Genomic DNA, 25384 nt, shown 5'->3' on the forward strand with positions numbered 1-25384 from the left:
TACAACATGTTCTCAAGGAAGGCAGCGGCAGGAGTGATCAAACCAGAGACTCTACCTCCAACAGAGGGTGCAGCTGCACAACATTCACTCCGTGCCTACCTGCAGACCCGGGACTGGATCCTTCTACAGAGCATGTCTCTGAACCCCAGTGACTATGGATGGACAATAGGTGTGCATGGGTATGAGCCAGTTCCAACACTGGACCCCACGGCTCCTGAGGAGCTATTGCAGTTCACGAGCTGTAATTGTCATGGAGATTGCAGCAACCGGCGATGCAGCTGCAAGAAGAATGGGGTCACGTGCATCTCGGCCTGTGGAGTCTGTAATGGCATTACATGCAGAAACTGCAGTCATGATGTTGTTGAGTCTGAAGAAGACATAGACAATGACTGTTGAAACTTCTGACATTGTGAATGAGAAATAACTCTTGAGTATTATATATGTATGTGAAATAAAAGCTACTTTGTGTGTAAATGTAAAAGTGAAAATATAAATGTTAACAATCAACTCAGAATCATGAAAAACCCTTATTTGACCCCTCATAAGTTACTTAAGGGCCGATTAAAAAAAAAAAAAAATTCTCGAAAATAATTTTTCGGTACCCGAATTCAACAGCTTTTTTTCTGGGTTTCCCACGGGAGTTGAACTTCAACATTTTAACACATGTTATTACACACCTTTACAAACATATTCGTGAAGAAATTTTTTGGTAACAATTTAGTTAACAGATTTGTGAAATATCTCATAAAATGCCCTTACTATATACCCACCACTTTTTATTTGACGACCGCTGGCTTTATTAAAATTCCCTCTACCTCAGCGGTCGCTGGCTGCCCCATACCCCGGGTCACGATCTCTATACCCGTCATTTTACCTGCGCTTTCCTCCGCCTCGCTCAACCAGCGCTTCTCGACCCGCTTTACCTCGTCGTGCACCCTGGGGACTCTCTCGCCCAACCTGCGATCTCTGTCCCTCTCCGCTTCCCTTACTTCATATGTGACTCTGTCCCTCGCCAACCCCTCATTAATTTATTTGGCTTGGCCAACTATGCCCCCCAGTTTGTCCCCTAATCTGCTTCCGAATCCCTCAAATTTGCTTCCGAGTCCCCCGATTTGATTTTCCAATCCCCCAAATTTACTGTCTAAACCCTCAAATTTATTTCCCATATTACTTAAACCGTCTCTCAATTGCTCACTGGTACCCCTTGCTTCGTCCCTCATTCTATCCGTCTTTGCATCCATTTGGGTCAGGAATAACCTAAAATCAAACCCGATTGGCACAGCGGACCCAGCCGCCACCGCGGGCTCGACCCCTGCGGCGCCGCCATTTTGTGCCTCTGAAACCACGTGCGAGAGGGCGCCATCTTGTGCACCTGATACCCCCGCAACCACCTCTTCATTGCTCTCCTCTTCCATTTCCCCCCTGTGGTCCTGGGTTACCCCTAACCCCTCTTCTAATTCCCCCACCGGCATCCGGTCGCCTTGACCATCCATGGCACGATTTTTAAATTTAGGATGTTAAATAAAATTGTGGGCCACTCGTAATTTGAGCGCGCTAAGCGCGCTTCAGGTCCGAATCTCGCTCCTGACACCAATTTGTTGCGGATCTCTACGTCGGCCTTTCTCCTTATCGAGGGGGGATTAATCCCCACGTCTATGACTGACCTGACGTGAGTCCTGAAGTTGCACAAGCTCCCTCCGGAGAGGCAGGTGCGCAACCTCGTTCGCGACCGCAGACAGATGTTAATTGCCGAGCGGTTTAGCAACCGCGGCACGAACCATTAGCAGAGACTAACCCGATCCTGAACGTTGGCCAAAATCTCGCCACAGGTTTTCAATGGGGAAATCACAAAGACGACCGGACGAGCATGAAGAAGAAGAACGAAGGTAGGAAATACAAATATAATTTATTACTACTATTTACAAGTCAAAAGAAACCAAGGAAGGAGGAAAAATATGAAAATAAAGACAGAAGGAGTAAGGAGACACAGTGCAAATATTAGCTTACCTATACAAACTTACTTACACCCCAGGACAACATAAAAGACGGACGACGAGCAGACTTACACGGGGGGATGAAGGCAGGAACGAATGGCTGGAAGGAGAGGAAGGTTCACCTGGAACCGGAGCACGGTCGGGCCGGGGGTGAGCAGCCGCCGCCGCTTCTCGATTGGTTTCGCACGGCGGCGTTCCTTCGCGGCCACGGTTGAAACTGCCGTCAAAGCCCAAAGCTGCGGTGGTTAAAGCTGCGGTGGTTAAAGCTGCTGTGGTTTCAAAGCTCATGCGTGCTTCTCTCTCCCTCAATCATCTCCTTCCTCAACTCGTCTCAGGTGGGGTGCGTCGCGTGCTCTCCAAGGACTCATCTCTGGTGGCGGCGTCCCGCCGCGGGTTATATAGGCCACACCCTCGAACCTTCGCGAACCTCCCCGATCGTTCTCTCTCCGCCCTCTCAAGCCAAACCCCTCGTGCTTGGTTGGTCGGCAAGGGCTCTCCTGGCTCCACCCTCTGATGACGAGGTGGAGACACGCCTTTCTTCTCCGAGGTACAGCACATGGCAATGGCGGCAAATGCAGAAAACTGCCCAATGCAGTTGGCAATGGAGGCTTTGGGATATGGAAGGGAACTATCTTATGTCATCTGATGCAATGCAGTGTCAACTAGTGGGAACAGAGCCTTAAACTACATATAATAAGGAGATAACTATTTAGAAGGATATATGATTTGCTACGTGCATGTATATGGATTAACTAGGAGGACGACCTGTGACCTTTACGCTACGGAGGGTGATATTTACAACAATTCTCATTACACTACACAGGGTGATATTTACAACAATTCTCAAATCCACAACAATATATATATATACAGTATATATGCAGGTATGGCAGGAGAGCCAACAGGTACGCACACTCATCACTAAGCTGTCTAGCCTGGGTTTGAATCTCGGCCCAGCTATCAACTGCCATTCTGGGGTTTCACAGGCAGGGTGATTCATCAATGTGTGTGCCGTCCCTCGGATGGACGATAAACTGGGCGTCCTGTCTGCTGGCATTAGTTGGTGGACGTTAAAGATCCCACAGTGTCCTTTGTGAAGAGTAGGCGAGATATCGCCGGCACCCTGGTCAAATTACATATTCCTGCACCCTAAGTACTGCTGGGAAGATAATTAAATTTCGTACTAAAAGGACATTTTGTTTTGTAATAGTCCTAGCAAAAACAAGTGACGTTCACATGACTCATTCAAACCCCAAGGTCCTGCTGTCATCATAATCATGTTTGAGGGTGGCATGATAATTCAGCTGATAACGTCCATCTCACCTGGGTGTACTCTAGAAAAGGACTGGGCTTTTATCTTTTTTAATATATTGGATGGTCTTGTGCATTATTCTGCTTGTCTGTTTGTATGTCAATCGCCTACAGGTCACAATTTTAATGCGATCTTCATGACACTTCACCAAATGATAGAGTTGGTCATAAGGAAGAAGCCGATTGATTTTGAGGTCAAACGTCATCTTGAGGTAGAATTTGTTAAATTGTCAGTTTTTCATCCGATTGACTCGAAAGTTGAAGAGCATTTGCACATTGAGTCACTAATTTGGGAAACCAACTATTTTAGAGGTCAAAAGGTCAACTCAGGGTCAAATTTCTAAAATCGTCAATTTTCATCCGATTAACCTGAAAAATAAAAAGCAATTGTTTTGTACATCAGGGAATTGGAAAACCAATTAATTTTGGGGTGAAAAGGTCAAACTTCCAAAATCATCAATTTTCATCTGAACAATAATCAATTTCCGTCTGATTGAACCGAGCTTTGATTAAGATCGTCAATTTAATACTTGAAATGAAATGGTCCATGGCAACCTTTTTTGAGGTGGGGGTGGATCCTGCAAGTATTGTGCTCTGCACAATGTTTTTTTGTATTACTATTTAAATAGGACTGTTTTTGGAGCATGTGAATGTAAAACGGACTATCTTTCTGCTTCTAGGTAGTGGACTTTAATGCGCTCGTTCTGTCCGGAAATGGTAAGCCATTCCATTGTATGCCATAACGATTTAAATCTACGGGACATTGACCAGGGTAGGCTCACTGCCGTGGGAAACAAGGAGAACATTACTATCAACATTAAAATTACCATTACCATGAGCGGTTAGGGTGCCGGCTTGGGATCCTAGGATCCTGGGTTTGAATCCCGGTTGATCGCTGAATTAACACCAGGGGGGTTGACTCAGCCTGTCATCCTTCCGAGGTCGGCAAATTGAGTACCAGCTCACTGGTAATTCCCTGTTTGTTGTAAAAGGCGACCAACAGGGTTGGTGGCAGGAAGGGCATCCGGCCGTAAAACATTGCTTCAAAAAGGGGACCACGGTGCCCAAAAAAGGCCAACCCCTGCTCTGTGGGGAAAAAAATGGCCTCTCATGGTGGTTCTTCATGTGGTTTTCCTGCATGTTTATACTGTCAAATCCAACAAAAACATGGTCTTACCATGGTAGAATAGTCTGCTGGCTGTCAGTTCTGCAAATGGAACGCTGTTGATGGACAGCACATTGTACAATATGATGTTCCAGTAATTTGCCGCACCAAACATCGCCCGGACACGCCGAGACCACTCGGGCGTCATGTTCTCCATCTAAAAGGCCACAGGGTGAAAATTTTCAACAGAAGTTTCCTGCAAGGAAATCGAACAACAAAGCGTAAAAAGAAAAGTATTGGGAAGGGTTGTGGAAGAGGAAGATGTGCACTGACGAAGGAAAGTAAGGATCATGGTGGAGGTGGTGGTTTGTGATACTGAATGCCGATGGTTGGCAAACGCCAGGAGAGCTCGTGAACTCTTCCCAAGCTCTTCCCAAGCCATACGCAAAACTTGATTCGACCTTTAATGTAACTGGCAGATTATCTGCCCTACACACGATCTTGTTGCAACTGTCCAACATGTTTTTCTGACACATCCCTTTAGTTGGGTGGTGTATCGGCAACAGACCGCTGCCTCAGTCGCTCCAGAAGACAAAATTAACCCGGGTTACATATATCAAGCAAAAACATGTGTACTGCTTATATGCTATATATAATACATTGCGGTCATATAGCTTGGATTTAATTCCAATTACACTGCCACCTCTGACACCAGAGGCCTGAAGCCTGAGACATATACGTACTGCCGCCTTCACAAGGCCAATGGTGCCTATCGGCTCCAACCTTTCGATATATGTGTGATCCTTTTAACAGTCGCATAGGTTGTTTTACACTGAACGGAACTTTATATAATATGGATGGGCATTGCGATTGTGAATATGACACTTCCGAATAGGTTTATGCCATAGCATCAAAATGGCGGATGTATGATTTTTTTTCAAGTTACAAATGTGGGTGGCGTCAGACTCGCTGTCCAATCAATGGGTATAGAGCATGCATACATACATACATACAAACACTTGCCCCATTATATATAGATTATGGCTAAAAAAGTCCGGAGTTGACAGCAATTGCTTTTTTGAGCAAGTAAAATGTTTAAATATAAACAACATTGAGGTGATAAATCATAAACTCTCACTTTTCAGTAGAAGGATGGTATTTAAAAAATGATGAGGTATTTGTTCAGTACGATGCACAACTTCAACCAAGGAGATTAAACCAGGGTGGTTTTAGCTCCAATAATTGGTTATGACTCTACCTTGATACCTGGAATGAGTCGACTTGCAGCTGTAAAAGCATTTCAATAAATTTTCAATTTGTTGCTCTCACATCTCAGACAGCTCTTATGGGATTTGTGGGCCCCTTGCTGCCAGATGGGAGGGCCAGAGATTTGTTGGACCTGGATAGAGAGGGGGGCAAATATTTGGTGGACCTGGGTGGGAGGACGCAAGCGTTGGTGGACCTCCTCTTGCAGGGCGCCATCTGCTGAGATCAAGGAACGCGTCGTTCGAGATGTGTGTGGAACGCAGCCTGGCCTTGAGGAGGCTTGGTGGGACTTGTGGGCCCGGTTATGCCCAGGTTACGCCCGGCTGTGCATAGACGATGGGTTACGCCCAGGAGTAATGCTCGATTGCCTTCCGTGACTCTCCCAGTATTAACTGAGAGCAGTCACACGACAGTATGTATGTGTGTGTGGTGTATGTATGTGTGTATGTATGTGTGTATGTGGGTGTGGTGTATGTGTGTATGTATGTATGTATGTATGTATGTATGTATGTATGTATGTATGTATGTGTGTGTGTGTGTGTGTGTGTGTGTGTGTGTGCTTGCGTGTATGTGTGTGTGTGTATGTGTGTAAGCGTGTGTATGTGTGTGTGTGAGTGTGTGTGTGTGTGTGTGTGTGTATGCATGTGTGTGTGGTGTAGGTGTGTGTGTGTGTGTGTGTGCTTGCATATATGTGTGTGTGTGTGTATGTATGTGTGCATATGTGTGTGTTTGTGTGTATGTGCGTGTGGAGGTGTGTGTGCATGTGTAGGTGTGTGTGTGTGTGTGTGTGTGTGTGTATGTGTATATGTGTGTGTGTGTGTGTGTGCGTGTGTGCACGCGTGTGTGTCCATGGCATAACATGTTTTTACTATTTGAGCTTTTATCATAAAATTATCAACAAACCTATGTGATGAGAATATGGAGAACACTGATTAATAAAATTAACATAATTATTTTTTTCTAGCTGTTGTTTTCATCAAGTTTTGTTTGAATATTAAGCTGATGCTGACGGGCTTCGCGTTTTGAGATGCTGTCTAAATTACACTTGATCTGAAGTGAGACTGGCACAATATTACACCCGATATTTCCCAAAATATAGAACGAAGTGTTGGTGGCAGGTACATGACATATGAATCAATATCTGTATATTTATGCACTGTAGCATTGCTTTTTGCAACATGGTGCAAACATCTAGCTTGCTTTATATACATGCTCCATATAGGCTCAATCACCCGGGTAGGTCACGTTTATGATAAACTTAAATTGATCTAAACCATCTCTTCTGCATACACTATTCTATATTATCCACATTCTCCCAATCCATTTTTTTTTCTCCTCCCAATTCTCAGTCATTTTCTACTGCCATCCCTGCATACACAAGTAAACCCATTTACCACTATAGGGCTGCAATCGTAGATCGCTGATGGTTCCCGGTTGGTAGCTCGTAATATTAGCCAATTCCCCCCCCCCCCCCCCCCCACCACTTCCTGTGTCTCCTCCCCCCAAGCCCTCTCCCTTCCACAGATCTCCCGATGTCCCTGCTCTCAAATGTTGTACTTGTGTGCTTCCCTCTCTCTCCCCATAGTCTACCGCTCCCTTTATCTTATGTTTTATGTGTCAGTTTGTCTTTTTGTGATTAATGTTAGCTCTTACACGAGCCTCGATCTTGTATACAAAATAAATAAATAAATAAATTGGTAGCTCTTGAATTTCTGCCTCATAATGAAAATAAGTGTGCTGTATTTTTTTTCCCAAAAAGTGAGACATCACGGACACCAAGAATAAAAACTTAATGCCTCCCTCCGGAAACCATAATTTTAAGAAAAAGGGAAATTAAATAGTTGAAAATTGGAAAAGTAAATTGAAAAAAAATTAAAATAGAAAAAATAAGTTATTAAAAAATCAAACAATGAAGTCATTGAAGAATTAAATAATGGAAAAGGTTGAATAAATTGAAAAATATTTAGATAATTGAAATATTTTGAAAAATATTTAAGTAATTGAAAATTAAAAAAAATAAAGAAAAATAAACTTTTATAATTTTTTTTAAATAATAATAAATAAAAAAATTTAAAATTGGAAGAAAAAAATGCGGAAATTGGAAATAATTAAATAATTGAAAATTGGAAGAACAAAAATATGAAATATGTAAAATTAAATAATTTTAGAAATCTTCAAACAGTGAGAGACCACAGACATGAAAACTAAACAGTTAATGCCTCCCTTCGGCAACCATAAATACTCTCACCTCAAATTTAGCGATGAAAGGGATGGATGCTATTCTCTGTATCCAAAGCTCCAGATTGAGACCGAAGCAGTTGCAGGCTGACCAGAGACACACGGTGGGGCAAGGACCAAGCCACAGGGTGGTCACTGCAAAAGTACTGATGGTCGCTCGAAGTTCTTTGAATATCTCTGTATGGCTCTCACCCACATAGTTATAAATGTACCTGCAAGTTCAGGAAAAAAACGATTGAATGAAAACGTGTTTCCTGAAGGGTGTAAGTCATTTTATGTGCAATTATATGCAGTGTTGGGGAGTATTTAATGGGTTACTGGTCGCATTATTAGTGGACAATCTGTTGTAATGAACAATATTGGTGTTCATTAGAATTCAATGCGTTTTGTGCGTAATTATTTAAGGCAAAACTTCCATATTGCACAGGTTAGAGTTGATAAAAAGAGTGTATTTTGAGGCTGGAAACTTGAATAGTTTATCTACAAGGGAGAGAAAGTAAAAAAAAAAAAAACTAGAACAATGCGACTGTGTCACCACTATGCCTTCGCATAGTCCCACAATGGGAAGATGCCATCACTCTGCATATGTATGGGTAGGAGATCACGTTTGTGAAGTTTTATGTTGATCGGATAAGGTTCGTTTTTCTATCCAAGATGGCTGCCAAACCACGTTACCTATGACATCATTATTTTCAAACTATATGCAACAGTGCTGATAGATGATATTTGTAAAATTTCGCATCGATAGGGTGAGCGGTTTCAGAGATATAATTATTTAATATTTTCCTTCAATCCAATATGGCTGCCAAACCATGTGACCTATGATGTCATAAATTTTATATTTCAATACAAATGGGTCATAGATCATGTGCATGCAATTTCAGATTTTTAGAATAAGGAATTCGATTAAAACATTTTTGCCTGGTATACCACTTCACCTCTGATGTCATCATTATCATGCTTTTGTCCCCCATTGGGATTACTTGACAATGTGCCAAGTTTAAAAATATTTCCATTCAGCAGTTTCCGAGAATATTTTATTAATTATTTGCTTTTAATCCAAGATGGCTGCCATACCACGTGACCTATGATGTCACGATTATCATACAAAACATTCTGCATGGGTGTCACTCCTACCCTGAATGTTTCGTCTCAATCGGATATATGGTTGCTGAGAAAATCGAGGTTTAGCCCATATGGACGGACGGACGGACGGACAACCCAAAACATAATGCCTCCGGCGACTTGGTCGGCGGAGGCTTAAAAATCCTGGTGCAGTGTAGTCGTAGTAGTAGTTGTATGGTTTGTATAGTCGAGAATAAAGGATTTTAAACTAGAACAGCATTCGATAGAGAGCATAAACCAGGCTGAACAGTTTACGTTTTGTATTCACTAATAGCCAGATCTGAATCTGGAACTGAACCAAAATCGAATAGTCTTGTTCTTGTCACTTACCCAACTTACCAGTGTCGCTGAAGCTGAAGGGAAAGCTGTATGCTGCATGTGTGAGAAGTGTTATTATTTATGGGAGCGAGACATGGGTAATGAACGTAGAGCAGCAACGAAGGCTGGAAAGGGTGGAAATGCGAATGGTTCGATGGATGTGCGGAGTATCGTTGAGAGAGAGGAAGACAAATGATGAATTGCGAAAGATGATGGGAATAGAGCCTGTGATTGATGCTGTGAAGAGGAACAGGTTTAGATGGTTTGGTCATGTGTTGAGGAAGGATGAAAGTGAATGGTTGAGAAGAGTGATGGAAATGAATGTAGAAGGAAGTAGAGGACGGGGAAGACCGAGAAAGACTTGGATAAAGATGGTGGAAGAAGAAATGCGGGCAAGGGGGTTAACAAGGAGAGATGCAGAAAATAGGGCAAAATGGAGAAGATTGTCATGGGGACCGCAAGGCTAACCCCCGCTCTAGCAGGGAAAATGGCCTTAAAATGCATGTTGTATTCACTAATAGCCAGATCTGAATCTGGATCTGAACCAAAATCGAATAGTCTTGTTCTTGTCACTTACCCAACTTATCCACCAAGTTTGGTCGACCACAAGTTTTTAAAATATCGTGATATATATCGTTTTTGGCCCTATCACTCAATGGTAAAGATTCACTTAAAAATTATTGTATCCGGATCCGGATTTTCACCAAAATCGAATCATTTCGTCCTTGTCACACACACACAACCTGTCCACCAAGTTTCATCTGAATAAATCCACAACTTTTTGAGATATTATGCTATATAGCGGTTATCATGCACTATCATGGCGGCACTATCACTCGATGGTGAAGAATTAGAATAAAATATGCTATTTGGTGTCTGTCTATCTGATGATTTTTTTTCACCGTGATACATTCCGTCGTTACTTATCCAATCTCAACCAAACTTGACAGGATGACTAAGGGTTACACAATGAAGGTTGTAACGCATTCATTCCCCCCTCCTCCCAATGGGGGTTTCTCCCCCAAGCAGGTTTTCCCCGCCATTGCCGCCAATGGAGATGCGTGTTGAGGTGTATATCCATGTTAAATTAGCTTTATGGTGGCGTTTTTGCTGCTTCTAATAACAAAACTAACAATAATAGCATAATATTAATGTTATTACAAAACAATATTAATAGCCGGCAAAGCCGGAAGCCAGATAGTTTTTCACGGCCGGAAATATCCGAAGTTGAGACGGAATTCACCGAATTAATCACTGCAAGCTAACTTCTTCTGGTGGATGAAGCCGCCGTGCCCGGAGAGTCAGAGAACCAGCCCTGGCGCCTGACAGCGACTGAAGTTAGAAGACTACACACTTACTGTGAAAACGTATGTTAAGCCCAGTTAAAAATAGGCCTTAAGCTAGCACATCGTAAAGTTACTTCCTTAAGCTTCTTGTGACATTTATTGTATGCAGGTATTGCCATTGGGGAGGACTGTCTGCTCTTCTCTTTTACCAAGTCTTACCAGGTACGGTACCTACTACACCTACGTACTACCAACTACCTACCTACCTACTACCAACTACCTAACCTACTGATGCCATAGTGATGGGTAAAATAGTGGCAAGAGGCTTTGGCTTCGCCAGCTCATTGCGGCTTTGCAGTCGGTACTAGTAGCCGGCGAAGCCGGTGTTGTCAATAAACGAGTACGTATTATGTTGAAAACCTGATAATGCCTTGGTTCGAGAATCCGAAGCACAGTGGGCGCAGCCATCTTGCGGAGGCGGAAGTATGCATAACAAATTTAAAACGTTCATTAGGAGTTTCTTTCACCCGTCATCGTTTGATTCACAATCTTATGCACCTCCACTGTATTAATAAAATAATTTAAGACCAACATCAGCCCGCACGGGCCTGGTTATCTTCAACAAAACGCGTCACCAAACACCGGACCCAATGAGAGTTGAGCATTTGCAAAAATATTTCTAAAATGAAAGCGCTCAATGGTGGGCGCCATTGACCGGATGCGGAAGTTTGCATAAAACAATTGCGAAAAAGTTCAATAGGAGTTTGTTTCACCCGTCGTTCTTTGATTCACAATCTAATGAAACCTCTCATTAGTAATTAAAATACGTTAAGACCAACCTCGTTATCTTCAACGAAAATCGTCATCAAACACCAGAACCAATGAGATTCGAGCATTTGGAAAAATATTTTTTTTAAAGCTTATTAAGCGTTTCGGACGGTGAAAACGGCGTCAAATACTCTAACATTGACGAAGAATGATTTTTTAGAAATCTCGCGGCCGTATGGGATAGTTTTTCATGGCCAGAAATACGGTATAAGCGGTTTACATATTTAGTTTAGAAATACGGATAGTTTTTCACGGCCGGATATATCCGAAGTTGAGACGGAATTCACCGAATTAATCACTGCAAGCTAACTTCTTCTGGTGGACGAAGCCGCCGTGCCCGGAGAGTCAGAGAACCAGCCCTGGCGCCTGACAGCGACTGAAATTAGAAGACTACACACTTACTGTGAAAACGTATGTTAAGCCCAGTTAAAATTTCTTAAAATAGGCCCTAAGCTAGCTTAGGGCCTATTTTAAGAAATTTTAACTGGGCTTAACATACGTTTTCACAGTAAGTGTGTAGTCTTCTAACTTCAGTCGCTGTCAGGCGCCAGGGCTGGTTCTCTGACTCTCCGGGCACGGCGGCTTCGTCCACCAGAAGAAGTTAGCTTGCAGTGATTAATTCGGTGAATTCCGTCTCAACTTCGGATATTTCCGGCCGTGAAAAACTATCCGTATTTCTAAACTAAATATGTAAACCGCTTATACCGTATTTCTGGCCATGAAAAACTATCCCATACGGCCGCGAGATTTCTAAAAAATAATTCTTCGTCAATGTTAGAATATTTGACGCCGTTTTCACCGTCCGAAACGTGTAATAAGCTTAAAAAAAAATTTTTTTCCAAATGCTCGAATCTCATTGGTTCTGGTGTTTGATGACGATTTTCGTTGAAGATAACGAGGTTGGTCTTAACGTATTTTAATTACTAATGAGAGGTTTCATTAGATTGTGAATCAAAGAACGACGGGTGAAACAAACTCCTATTGAACTTTTTCGCAATTGTTTTATGCAAACTTCCGCATCCGGTCGATGGCGCCCACCATTGAGCGCTTTCATTTTAGAAATATTTTTGCAAATGCTCAACTCTCATTGGGTCCGGTGTTTGGTGACGCGTTTTGTTGAAGATAACCAGGCCCGTGCGGGCTGATGTTGGTCTTAAATTATTTTATTAATACATTGGAGGTGCATAAGATTGTGAATCAAACGATGACGGGTGAAAGAAACTCCTAATCAACGTTTTAAATTTGTTATGCATACTTCCGCCTCCGCAAGATGGCTGCGCCCACTGTGCTTCGGATTCTCGAACCAAGGCATAATCAGGTTTTCAACATAATACGTACTCGTTTATTGACAACACCGGCTTCGCCGGCTACTAGTACCGACTGCAAAGCCGCAATGAGCCGGCGAAGCCAAAGCCTCTTGCCACTATTTTACCCATCACTATGGCATCAGTAGGTTAGGTAGTTGGTAGTAGGTAGGTAGGTAGTTGGTAGTAGGTAGGTAGGTAGTTGGTAGTACGTAGGTGTAGTAGGTACCGTACCTGGTAAGACTTGGTAAAAGAGAAGAGCAGACAGTCCTCCCCAATGGCAATACCTGCATACAATAAATGTCACAAGAAGCTTAAGGAAGTAACTATACGATATGCTAGCATATCGTATAGTTACTTCCTTAAGCTTCTTGTGACATTTATTGTATGCAGGTATTGCCATTGGGGAGGACTGTCTGCTCTTCTCTTTTACCAAGTCTTACCAGGTACGGTACCTACTACACCTACCAACTACCTAACCTACTGATGCCATAGTGATGGGTAAAATAGTGGCAAGAGGTTTTGGCTTCGCCGGCTCATTGCGGCTTTGCAGTCGGTACTAGTAGCCGGCGAGGCCGGTGTTGTCAATAAACGAGTACGTATTATGTTGAAAACCTGATTATGCCTTGGCTCGAGAATCCGAAGCGCAGTGGGCGCAGCCATCTTGCGGAGGCGGAAGTATGCATAACAAATTTAAAACGTTCATTAGGAGTTTCTTTCACCCGTCGTCGTTTGATTCACAATCTTATGCACCTCCGATGTATTAATAAAATAATTTACGACCAACATCGGCCCGCACGGGCCTGGTTATCTTCAACAAAACGCGTCACCAAACACCGGACCCAATGAGAGTCGGGCATTTGCAAAAATATTTCTAAAATGAAAGCGCTCAATGGTGGGCGCCATCGACCGGATGCGGAAGTTTGCATAAAACAATTGCGAAAAAGTTCAATAGGAGTTTGTTTCACCCGTCGTTCTTTGATTCACAATCTAATGAAACCTCTCATTAGTAATTAAAATACGTTAAGACCAACCTCGTTATCTTCAACGAAAATCGTCATCAAACACCAGAACCAATGAGATTCGAGCATTTGGAAAAATATTTTTTTTAAAGCTTATTACGCGTTTCGGACGGTGAAAACGGCGTCAAATATTCTAACATTGACGAAGAATTATTTTTTAGAAATCTCGCGGCCGTATGGGATAGTTTTTCACGGCCAGAAATACTGTATAAGCGGTTTACATATTTAGTTTAGAAATACGGATAGTTTTTCACGGCCGGAAATATCCGAAGTTGAGACGGAATTCACCGAATTAATCACTGCAAGCTAACTTCTTCTGGTGGACGAAGCCGCCGTGCCCGGAGAGTCCGAGAACCAGCCCTGGCGCCTGACAGCGACTGAAGTAAGAAGACTACACAGTTACTGTGAAAACGTATGTTAAGCCCAGTTAAAAATAGGCCTTAAGCTAGCACATGGTATAGTTACTTCCTTAAGCTTCTTGTGACATTTATTGTATGCAGGTATTGCCATTGGGGAGGACTGTCTGCTCTTCTCTTTTACCAAGTCTTACCAGGTACGGTACCTACTACACCTAACTACTACCAACTACCTACCTACCTACTACCAACTACCTAACCTACTGATGCCATGGTGATGGGTAAAATAGTGGCAAGAGGTTTTGGCTTCGCCGGCTCATTGCGGCTTTGCAGTCGGTACTCGTACCAATAATATCCCACCTCCCCAAGGGGTTTTTTTCTGCCATGTTAACGTGTATAAATAGCTTATCGTGCTGTTTTCATGGGAGCAACGGCCTCTACAGGAAGTAAAAAATATTATAAACCACAAACACGTTTGATTACCTTTTTAAACAGTCGTTAATGCTAGTTAACACTGAACTTAAATATATTTGGAGGAATCCGGACATGAGTCTATGTTTATCATGTCGACGATTGCTCCTGATCGTAGATCAACTGCGGTCTATATATCCCACAAGGGTTAATAACACGACTCTTCCTGCCGTTTCCGTGGAGTTCTTCCAAGGAGTTTTCGTGGCATTTTTCTAAAGCTCCTTCTCATGACAAAAGTAAAGACAACACTTATGATAATAGCATAATATTAGTGAGATGACAAAACAATACTTCCCACTCCTCAAGGGATTTTGTGAATTGCGATATTTCACATCGTCCCCTTCCACCCCCACCTCCCCTCCCTCCCGCCCCCACCTCCCCTCCCTCCCGCCCCCACCTCCCCTCCCTCCCGCCCCCACCTCCCTCACCACCCCACCCCCGCCCCGACAGCCTCACTGATTTTACTATCGGGAATTTTGAATGGTGTGGCACGGCCTGATCCTTTCAATGACCGAATCTAACATGTTATAATGTCATGCACGGTCTGATCCTTTCAATGACCTTATCTAACATGTTATAATGTCATGCACGGTCTGATCCTTTCAATGACCTAATCTAACACGTTATAATGTCATGCACGGTCTGAGCCTTTCAATGACCTAATCCAACATGTTATAATGTAATGCATGGTCTGATCCTTTCAATGACCTAATCTAACATGTTATAATGTCATGCACGGTCTGATCCTTTCAATGACCTAATCTAACATGTTATAATGTCATGCACGGTCTGAGCCTTTCAATGACATAATCTAACTTGTTATAATGTCATGCACGGTCTGATCCTTTCAATGACCTAATCTAACATGTTATAATGCCATGCACGGTCTGATCCTTTCAATGACCTGATCTAACATGTTATAATGTCATGCACGGTCTGACCCTTTCAATGACCTAATCTAACATATTATAATGTCATGCACGGTCTGATCCTTTCAATGACCTGATCTAACATGTTATAATGTCATGCATGGTCTGACCCTTTCAATGACCTAATCTAACATGTTATAATGTCATGCACGGTCTGATCCTTTCAATGACCTGATCTAACATGTTATAATGTCATGCACGGTCTGATCCTTTCAATGACCTAATCTAACATGTTATAATGTCATGCACGGTCTGATCCTTTCAATGACCTAATCTAACATGTTATAATGTCATGCACGGTCTGATCCTTTCAATGACCTAATCTAACATGTCATAATGCCATGCACGGTCTGATCCTTTCAATGACCTAATCTAACATGTTATAATGTCATGCATGGTCTGATCCTTTCAATGACCTAATCTAACATGATATAATGTCATCCATGGTCTGATCCTTTCAATGACCTAATCCAACATGTTATAATGTCATGCACGGTCTGATCCTTTCAATGACCGAATCTAACATGTTATAATGTCATGCACGGTCTGATCCTTTCAATGACCTAATCAACATGATATAATGTCATCCACGGTCTGATCCTTTCAATGACCTAATCCAACATGTTATAATGTCATGCACGGTCTGATCCTTTCAATGACCTAATCCAACATGTTATAATGTCATGCACGGTCTGATCCTTTCAATGACCTAATCCAACATGTTATAATGTCATGCACGCTCTGATCCTTTCAATGACCGAATCTAACATGTTATAATGTCATGCATGGTCTGACCCTTTCAATGACCTGATCTAACATGTTATAATGTCATGCACGGTCTGAGCCTTTCAATTACCTAATCCAACATGTTATAATGTCATGCACCCTCTGATCCTTTCAATGACCGAATCTAACATGTTATGATGTCATGCACGGTCTGACCCTTTCAATGACCTGATCTAACATGTTATAATGTCATGCATGGTCTGATCCTTTCAATGACCTAATCAACATGATATAATGTCATCCACGGTCTGATCCTTTCAATGACCTAATCCAACATGTTATAATGTCATGCATGGTCTGATCCTTTCAATGACCGAATCTAACATGTTATAATGTCATGCACGGTCTGATCCTTTCAATGACCTAATCTAACATGTTATAATGTCATGCACGGTCTGATCCTTTCAATGACCTGATCTAACATGTTATAATGTCATGCACGGTCTGATCCTTTCAATGACCTAATCTAACATGTTATGTCATGCACGGTCTGAGCCTTTCAATGACCTAATCCAACATGTTATAATGTAATGCATGGTCTGATCCTTTCAATGACCTAATCTAACATGTTATAATGTCATGCACGGTCTGATCCTTTCAATGACCTAATCTAACATGTTATAATGTCATGCACGGTCTGAGCCTTTCAATGACATAATCTAACTTGTTATAATGTCATGCACGGTCTGATCCTTTCAATGACCTAATCTAACATGTTATAATGCCATGCACGGTCTGATCCTTTCAATGACCTGATCTAACATGTTATAATGTAATGCATGGTCTGATCCTTTCAATGACCTAATCTAACATGTTATAATGTCATGCACGGTCTGATCCTTTCAATGACCTAATCTAACATGATATAATGTCATGCACGGTCTGATCCTTTCAATGACCTAATCTAACATGATATAATGTCATCCACGGTCTGATCCTTTCAATGACCTAATCCAACATGTTATAATGTCATGCACGGTCTTATCCTTTCAATGACCGAATCTAACATGTTATAATGTCATGCACGGTCTGATCCTTTCAATGACCTAATCAACATGATATAATGTCATCCACGGTCTGATCCTTTCAATGACCTAATCCAACATGTTATAATGTCATGCACGGTCTGATCCTTTCAATGACCTAATCTAACATGTTATAATGTCATGTACGGTCTGATCCTTTCAATGACCCAATCCAACATATTATAATGTCATGCACGGTCTGATCCTTTCAATGACCTAATCCAACATGTTATAATGTCATGCACGCTCTGATCCTTTCAATGACCGAATCTAACATGTTATAATGTCATGCATGGTCTGACCCTTTCAATGACCTGATCTAACAGGTTATAATGTCATGCACGGTCTGACCCTTTCAATGACCTGATCTAACATGTTATAATGTCATGCACGGTCTGAGCCTTTCAATGACCTAATCCAACATGTTATAATGTCATGCACCCTCTGATCCTTTCAATGACCGAATCTAACATGTTATGATGTCATGCACGGTCTGATCCTTTCAATGACCTGTTCTAACATGTTGTAATGCCATGCACGGTCTGACCCTTTCAATGACCTGATCTAACATGTTATAATGTCATGCATGGTCTGATCCTTTCAATGACCTAATCAACATGATATAATGTCATCCACGGTCTGATGCTTTCAATGACCTAATCGAACATGTTATAATGTCATGCACGGTCTGATCCTTTCAATGACCTGTTCTAACATGTTGTAATGTCATGCACGGTCTGACCCTTTTAATGACCTGATCTAACATGTTATAATGTCATGCACGGTCTGAGCCTTTCAATGACCTAATCTAACATGTTATGTCATGCATGGTCTGATCCTTTCAATGACCGAATCTAACATGTTATAATGTCAGGCACGGTCTGAGCCTTTCAATGACCTAATCTAACATGTTATGATGTCATGCACGGTCTGATCCTTTCAATGACCAAATCCAACATGTCATAATGTCATGCACGGTCTGATCCTTTCAATGACCTAATCTAACATGTTATAATGTCATGCACGGTCTGATCCTTTCAATGACCTAATCTAACATGTTATAATGTCATGCACAGTCTGATCCTTTCAATGACCTGATCTAACATGTTATAATGTCATGCACGGTCTGATCCTTTCAATGACCTGAACTAACATGTTATAATGTCATGCACAGTCTGATCCTTTCAATGACCTGATCTAACATGTCATAATGTCATGCACGGCCTGATCCTTTCAATGACCTAATCTTACATGTTATAATGTCATGCACGGTTTGATCCTTTCAATGACCTAATCTAACATGATATAATGTCATGCACGTTCTGATCCTTTCAATGACCTAATCCAACATGTTATAATGTCATGCACGGTCTGATCCTTTCAATGACCTAATCTAACATGTTATAATGTCATGCACGGTCTGATCCTTTCAATGACCTAATCTAACATGTTATAATGTCATGTACGGTCTGATCGTTTCAATGACCTAATCCAACATGTTATAATGTCATGCACGGTATGATCCTTTCAATGACCTAATCCAACATGTTATCATGTCATGCACGCTCTGATCCTTTCAATGGCCGAATCTAACATGTTATAATGTCATGCACGGCCTGACCCTTTCAATGACCTGATCTAACATGTTATAATGTCATGCACGGTCTGACCCTTTCAATGACCTGATCTAACATGTTATAATGTCATGCACGGTCTGACCCTTTCAATGACCTGATCTAACATGTTATAATGTCATGCACGGTCTGATCATTTCAATGACCTGATCTAACATGTTATAATGTCATGCACGGTCTGATCCTTTCAATGACCTGATCGAACATGTTATAATGTCATGCATGGTCTGATCCTTTCAATGACCTAATCTAACATGTTATAATGTCAAGCACGGTCTGATCCTTTCAATGACCTGATCTAACATGTTGTAATGTCATGCACGGCCTGACCCTTTCAATGACCTGATCTAACATGTTATAATGTCATGCATGGTCTTGTCCATTCAATGACCTCATCTAACATGTTATAATGTCATGCACGGTCTGATCCTTTCAATGGCTGAATCGAACATGTTATAATGTCATGCACGGTCTCACCCTTTCAATGACCTAATCTAACATGTTATAATGTCATGCACGGTCTGATCCTTTCAATGGCTGAATCTAACATGTTATAATGTCATGCACGGTCTGATCCTTTCAATGACCTAATCTAACATGTTATAATGTCATGCACGGTCTGATCCTTTCAATGAACGAATCTACCATGTTATAATGTCATGTATGGTCTGAGCCTTTCAATGACCTAATCTAACATGTTATAATGTTATGCACGGTGTGATCCTTTCAATGACCTAATCTAACATGTTATAATGTCATGCATGGTCTGGTCCATTCAATGACCTAATCTAACATGTTATAATGTCATGCACGGTCTGATCCTTTCAATGGCTGAATCTAACATGTTATAATGTCATGCACGGTCTGAGCCTTTCAATGACCTAAACTAACATGTTATAATGTCATGCACGGTCTGAACCTTTCAATGACCTGATCTGACATGTTATAATGTCATGCACGGTCTGAACCTTTCAATGACCTGATCTCACATATTATAATGTCATGCACGGTCTGAACCTTTCAATGACCTAATCTAACATGTTATAATGTCATGCACGGTCTGATCCTTTCAATGACCTAAACTAACATGTTATGTCATGCACGGTCTGAGCCTTTCAATGACCTAAACTAACATGTTATAATGTCATGCGTGGTCTGATCCTTTCAATGACCTAAACTAACATGTTATAATGTCATGCACGGTCTGAGCCTTTCAATGACCTAATCTAACATGTCATAATGCCATGCACGGTCTGATCCTTTCAATGACCTAATCTAACATGTTATAATGTCATGCATGGTCTGATCCTTTCAATGACCTAATCTAACATGATATAATGTCATCCACGGTCTGATCCTTTCAATGACCTAATCCAACATGTTATAATGTCATGCACGGTCTGATCCTTTCAATGACCGAATCTAACATGTTATAATGTCATGCACGGTCTGATCCTTTCAATGACCTAATCAACATGATATAATGTCATCCACGGTCTGATCCTTTCAATGACCTAATCCAACATGTTATAATGTCATGCACGGTCTGATCCTTTCAATGACCTAATCTAACATGTTATAATGTCATGTACGGTCTGATCCTTTCAATGACCTAATCCAACATGTTATAATGTCATGCTCGGTCTGATCCTTTCAATGACCTAATCCAACATGTTATAATGTCATGCACGCTCTGATCCTTTCAATGACCGAATCTAACATGTTATAATGTCATGCATGGTCTGACCCTTTCAATGACCTGATCTAACATGTTATAATGTCATGCACGGTCTGAGCCTTTCAATTACCTAATCCAACATGTTATAATGTCATGCACCCTCTGATCCTTTCAATGACCGAATCTAACATGTTATGATGTCATGCACGGTCTGACCCTTTCAATGACCTGATCTAACATGTTATAATGTCATGCATGGTCTGATCCTTTCAATGACCTAATCAACATGATATAATGTCATCCACGGTCTGATCCTTTCAATGACCTAATCCAACATGTTATAATGTCATGCATGGTCTGATCCTTTCAATGACCGAATCTAACATGTTATAATGTCATGCACGGTCTGATCCTTTCAATGACCTAATCTAACATGTTATAATGTCATGCACGGTCTGATCCTTTCAATGACCTGATCTAACATGTTATAATGTCATGCACGGTCTGATCCTTTCAATGACCTAATCTAACATGTTATGTCATGCACGGTCTGAGCCTTTCAATGACCTAATCCAACATGTTATAATGTAATGCATGGTCTGATCCTTTCAATGACCTAATCTAACATGTTATAATGTCATGCACGGTCTGATCCTTTCAATGACCTAATCTAACATGTTATAATGTCATGCACGGTCTGAGCCTTTCAATGACATAATCTAACTTGTTATAATGTCATGCACGGTCTGATCCTTTCAATGACCTAATCTAACATGTTATAATGCCATGCACGGTCTGATCCTTTCAATGACCTGATCTAACATGTTATAATGTAATGCATGGTCTGATCCTTTCAATGACCTAATCTAACATGTTATAATGTCATGCACGGTCTGATCCTTTCAATGACCTAATCTAACATGATATAATGTCATGCACGGTCTGATCCTTTCAATGACCTAATCTAACATGATATAATGTCATCCACGGTCTGATCCTTTCAATGACCTAATCCAACATGTTATAATGTCATGCACGGTCTTATCCTTTCAATGACCGAATCTAACATGTTATAATGTCATGCACGGTCTGATCCTTTCAATGACCTAATCAACATGATATAATGTCATCCACGGTCTGATCCTTTCAATGACCTAATCCAACATGTTATAATGTCATGCACGGTCTGATCCTTTCAATGACCTAATCTAACATGTTATAATGTCATGTACGGTCTGATCCTTTCAATGACCCAATCCAACATATTATAATGTCATGCACGGTCTGATCCTTTCAATGACCTAATCCAACATGTTATAATGTCATGCACGCTCTGATCCTTTCAATGACCGAATCTAACATGTTATAATGTCATGCATGGTCTGACCCTTTCAATGACCTGATCTAACAGGTTATAATGTCATGCACGGTCTGACCCTTTCAATGACCTGATCTAACATGTTATAATGTCATGCACGGTCTGAGCCTTTCAATGACCTAATCCAACATGTTATAATGTCATGCACCCTCTGATCCTTTCAATGACCGAATCTAACATGTTATGATGTCATGCACGGTCTGATCCTTTCAATGACCTGTTCTAACATGTTGTAATGTCATGCACGGTCTGACCCTTTCAATGACCTGATCTAACATGTTATAATGTCATGCATGGTCTGATCCTTTCAATGACCTAATCAACATGATATAATGTCATCCACGGTCTGATGCTTTCAATGACCTAATCGAACATGTTATAATGTCATGCACGGTCTGATCCTTTCAATGACCTGTTCTAACATGTTGTAATGTCATGCACGGTCTGACCCTTTTAATGACCTGATATAACATGTTATAATGTCATGCACGGTCTGAGCCTTTCAATGACCTAATCTAACATGTTATAATGTCATGCATGGTCTGATCCTTTCAATGACCGAATCTAACATGTTATAATGTCAGGCACGGTCTGAGCCTTTCAATGACCTAATCTAACATGTTATGATGTCATGCACGGTCTGATCCTTTCAATGACCAAATCCAACATGTCATAATGTCATGCACGGTCTGATCCTTTCAATGACCTAATCTAACATGTTATAATGTCATGCACGGTCTGATCCTTTCAATGACCTAATCTAACATGTTATAATGTCTTTCACGGTCTGATCCTTTCAATGACCTGATCTAACATGTTATAATGTCATGCACGGTCTGACTCTTTCAATGACCTAATCTAACATGTTATAATTTCATGCACGGTCTGATCCTTTCAATGACCTGAACTAACATGTTATAATGTCATGCACAGTCTGATCCTTTCAATGACCTGATCTAACATGTTATAATGTCATGCACGGTCTGATCCTTTCAATGACCTAATCTAACATGTTATAATGTCTTGCACGGTCTGATCCTTTCAATGACCTAATCTAACATGTTATAATTTCATGCACGGTCTGATCCTTTCAATGACCTGAACTAACATGTTATAATGTCATGCACAGTCTGATCCTTTCAATGACCTGATCTAACATGTCATAATGTCATGCACGGCCTGATCCTTTCAATGACCTAATCTTACATGTTATAATGTCATGCACGGTTTGATCCTTTCAATGACCTAATCTAACATGATATAATGTCATGCACGTTCTGATCCTTTCAATGACCTAATCCAACATGTTATAATGTCATGCACGGTCTGATCCTTTCAATGACCTAATCTAACATGTTATAATGTCATGCACGGTCTGATCCTTTCAATGACCTAATCTAACATGTTATAATGTCATGTACGGTCTGATCGTTTCAATGACCTAATCCAACATGTTATAATGTCATGCACGGTATGATCCTTTCAATGACCTAATCCAACATGTTATCATGTCATGCACGCTCTGATCCTTTCAATGGCCGAATCTAACATGTTATAATGTCATGCACGGCCTGACCCTTTCAATGACCTGATCTAACATGTTATAATGTCATGCACGGTCTGACCCTTTCAATGACATGATCTAACATGTTATAATGTCATGCACGGTCTGACCCTTTCAATGACCTGATCTAACATGTTACAATGTCATGCACGGTCTGATCATTTCAATGACCTGATCTAACATGTTATAATGTCATGCACGGTCTGATCCTTTCAATGACCTGATCGAACATGTTATAATGTCATGCATGGTCTGATCCTTTCAATGACCTAATCTAACATGTTATAATGTCAAGCACGGTCTGATCCTTTCAATGACCTGATCTAACATGTTGTAATGTCATGCACGGCCTGACCCTTTCAATGACCTGATCTAACATGTTATAATGTCATGCATGGTCTTGTCCATTCAATGACCTCATCTAACATGTTATAATGTCATGCACGGTCTGATCCTTTCAATGGCTGAATCGAACATGTTATAATGTCATGCACGGTCTCACCCTTTCAATGACCTAATCTAACATGTTATAATGTCATGCACGGTCTGATCCTTTCAATGGCTGAATCTAACATGTTATAATGTCATGCACGGTCTGATCCTTTCAATGACCTAATCTAACATGTTATAATGTCATGCACGGTCTAATCCTTTCAATGAACGAATCTACCATGTTATAATGTCATGTATGGTCTGAGCCTTTCAATGACCTAATCTAACATGTTATAATGTTATGCACGGTGTGATCCTTTCAATGACCTAATCTAACATGTTATAATGTCATGCATGGTCTGGTCCATTCAATGACCTAATCTAACATGTTATAATGTCATGCACGGTCTGATCCTTTCAATGGCTGAATCTAACATGTTATAATGTCATGCACGGTCTGAGCCTTTCAATGACCTAAACTAACATGTTATAATGTCATGCACGGTCTGAACCTTTCAATGACCTGATCTGACATGTTATAATGTCATGCACGGTCTGAACCTTTCAATGACCTGATCTCACATGTTATAATGTCATGCACGGTCTGAACCTTTCAATGACCTAATCTAACATGTTATAATGTCATGCACGGTCTGATCCTTTCAATGACCTAAACTAACATGTTATGTCATGCACGGTCTGAGCCTTTCAATGACCTAAACTAACATGTTATAATGTCATGCGTGGTCTGATCCTTTCAATGACCTAAACTAACATGTTATAATGTCATGCACGGTCTGAGCCTTTCAATGACCTAAACTAACATGTTATAATGTCATGCACGGTCTGAGCCTTTCAATGACCTAAACTAACATGTTATAATGTCATGCACGGTCTGATCCTTTCAATGACCTAAACTAACGTGTTATAATGTCATGCGTGGTCTGACCCTTTCAATGACCTGATTTAACATGTTATAATGTCATGCACGTTCTGATCCTTTCAATGACCTGATCTAACATAAGTAATAGTAATAATAATTGGCAATAATAATAAGGATAATAACATGACTCCCCTTGCCACTCCTGTAGTGAGCGGGTGTACTAGTCACTTTAAAATTATCTGATCCAGACCCGGATCTTCACCAAAATCGAATCATTTCGTCCTTGTCACATAACCAAGCACTACACCAAATTTAGTTCGAATCCGTCCACAACGTTTTGGAGATATCCTGTTCACAAAGAAATACACAGACAGATAGACAGACAGGGGTGAAAACACAACCTCCCTCCATCTTCGGTAGTGGAGGTAAATACACCAATACTCTTTTCCGT

The 25384-nt window shown here is 41.1% G+C and overlaps 1 protein-coding gene across 1 annotated transcript in view; it reads right to left on the reverse strand.

Moving 5' to 3' along the window:
• LOC137431787 (protein-cysteine N-palmitoyltransferase HHAT-like protein) overlaps positions 1-25384 on the reverse strand; it is a 264417-nt gene that overhangs the window by 17813 nt on the left and 221220 nt on the right. The window contains 2 exon segments of the mRNA XM_078782469.1: positions 4483-4627; positions 7925-8126. Coding sequence (XP_078638595.1) covers positions 4483-4627; positions 7925-8126 — 347 coding nt within the window.

This window comes from Myxine glutinosa, chromosome 7 (genome assembly GCF_964187855.1).
Source record: "Myxine glutinosa chromosome 7, kmMyxGlut1.1, whole genome shotgun sequence".
NCBI lineage: Eukaryota > Metazoa > Chordata > Myxini > Myxiniformes > Myxinidae > Myxine > Myxine glutinosa.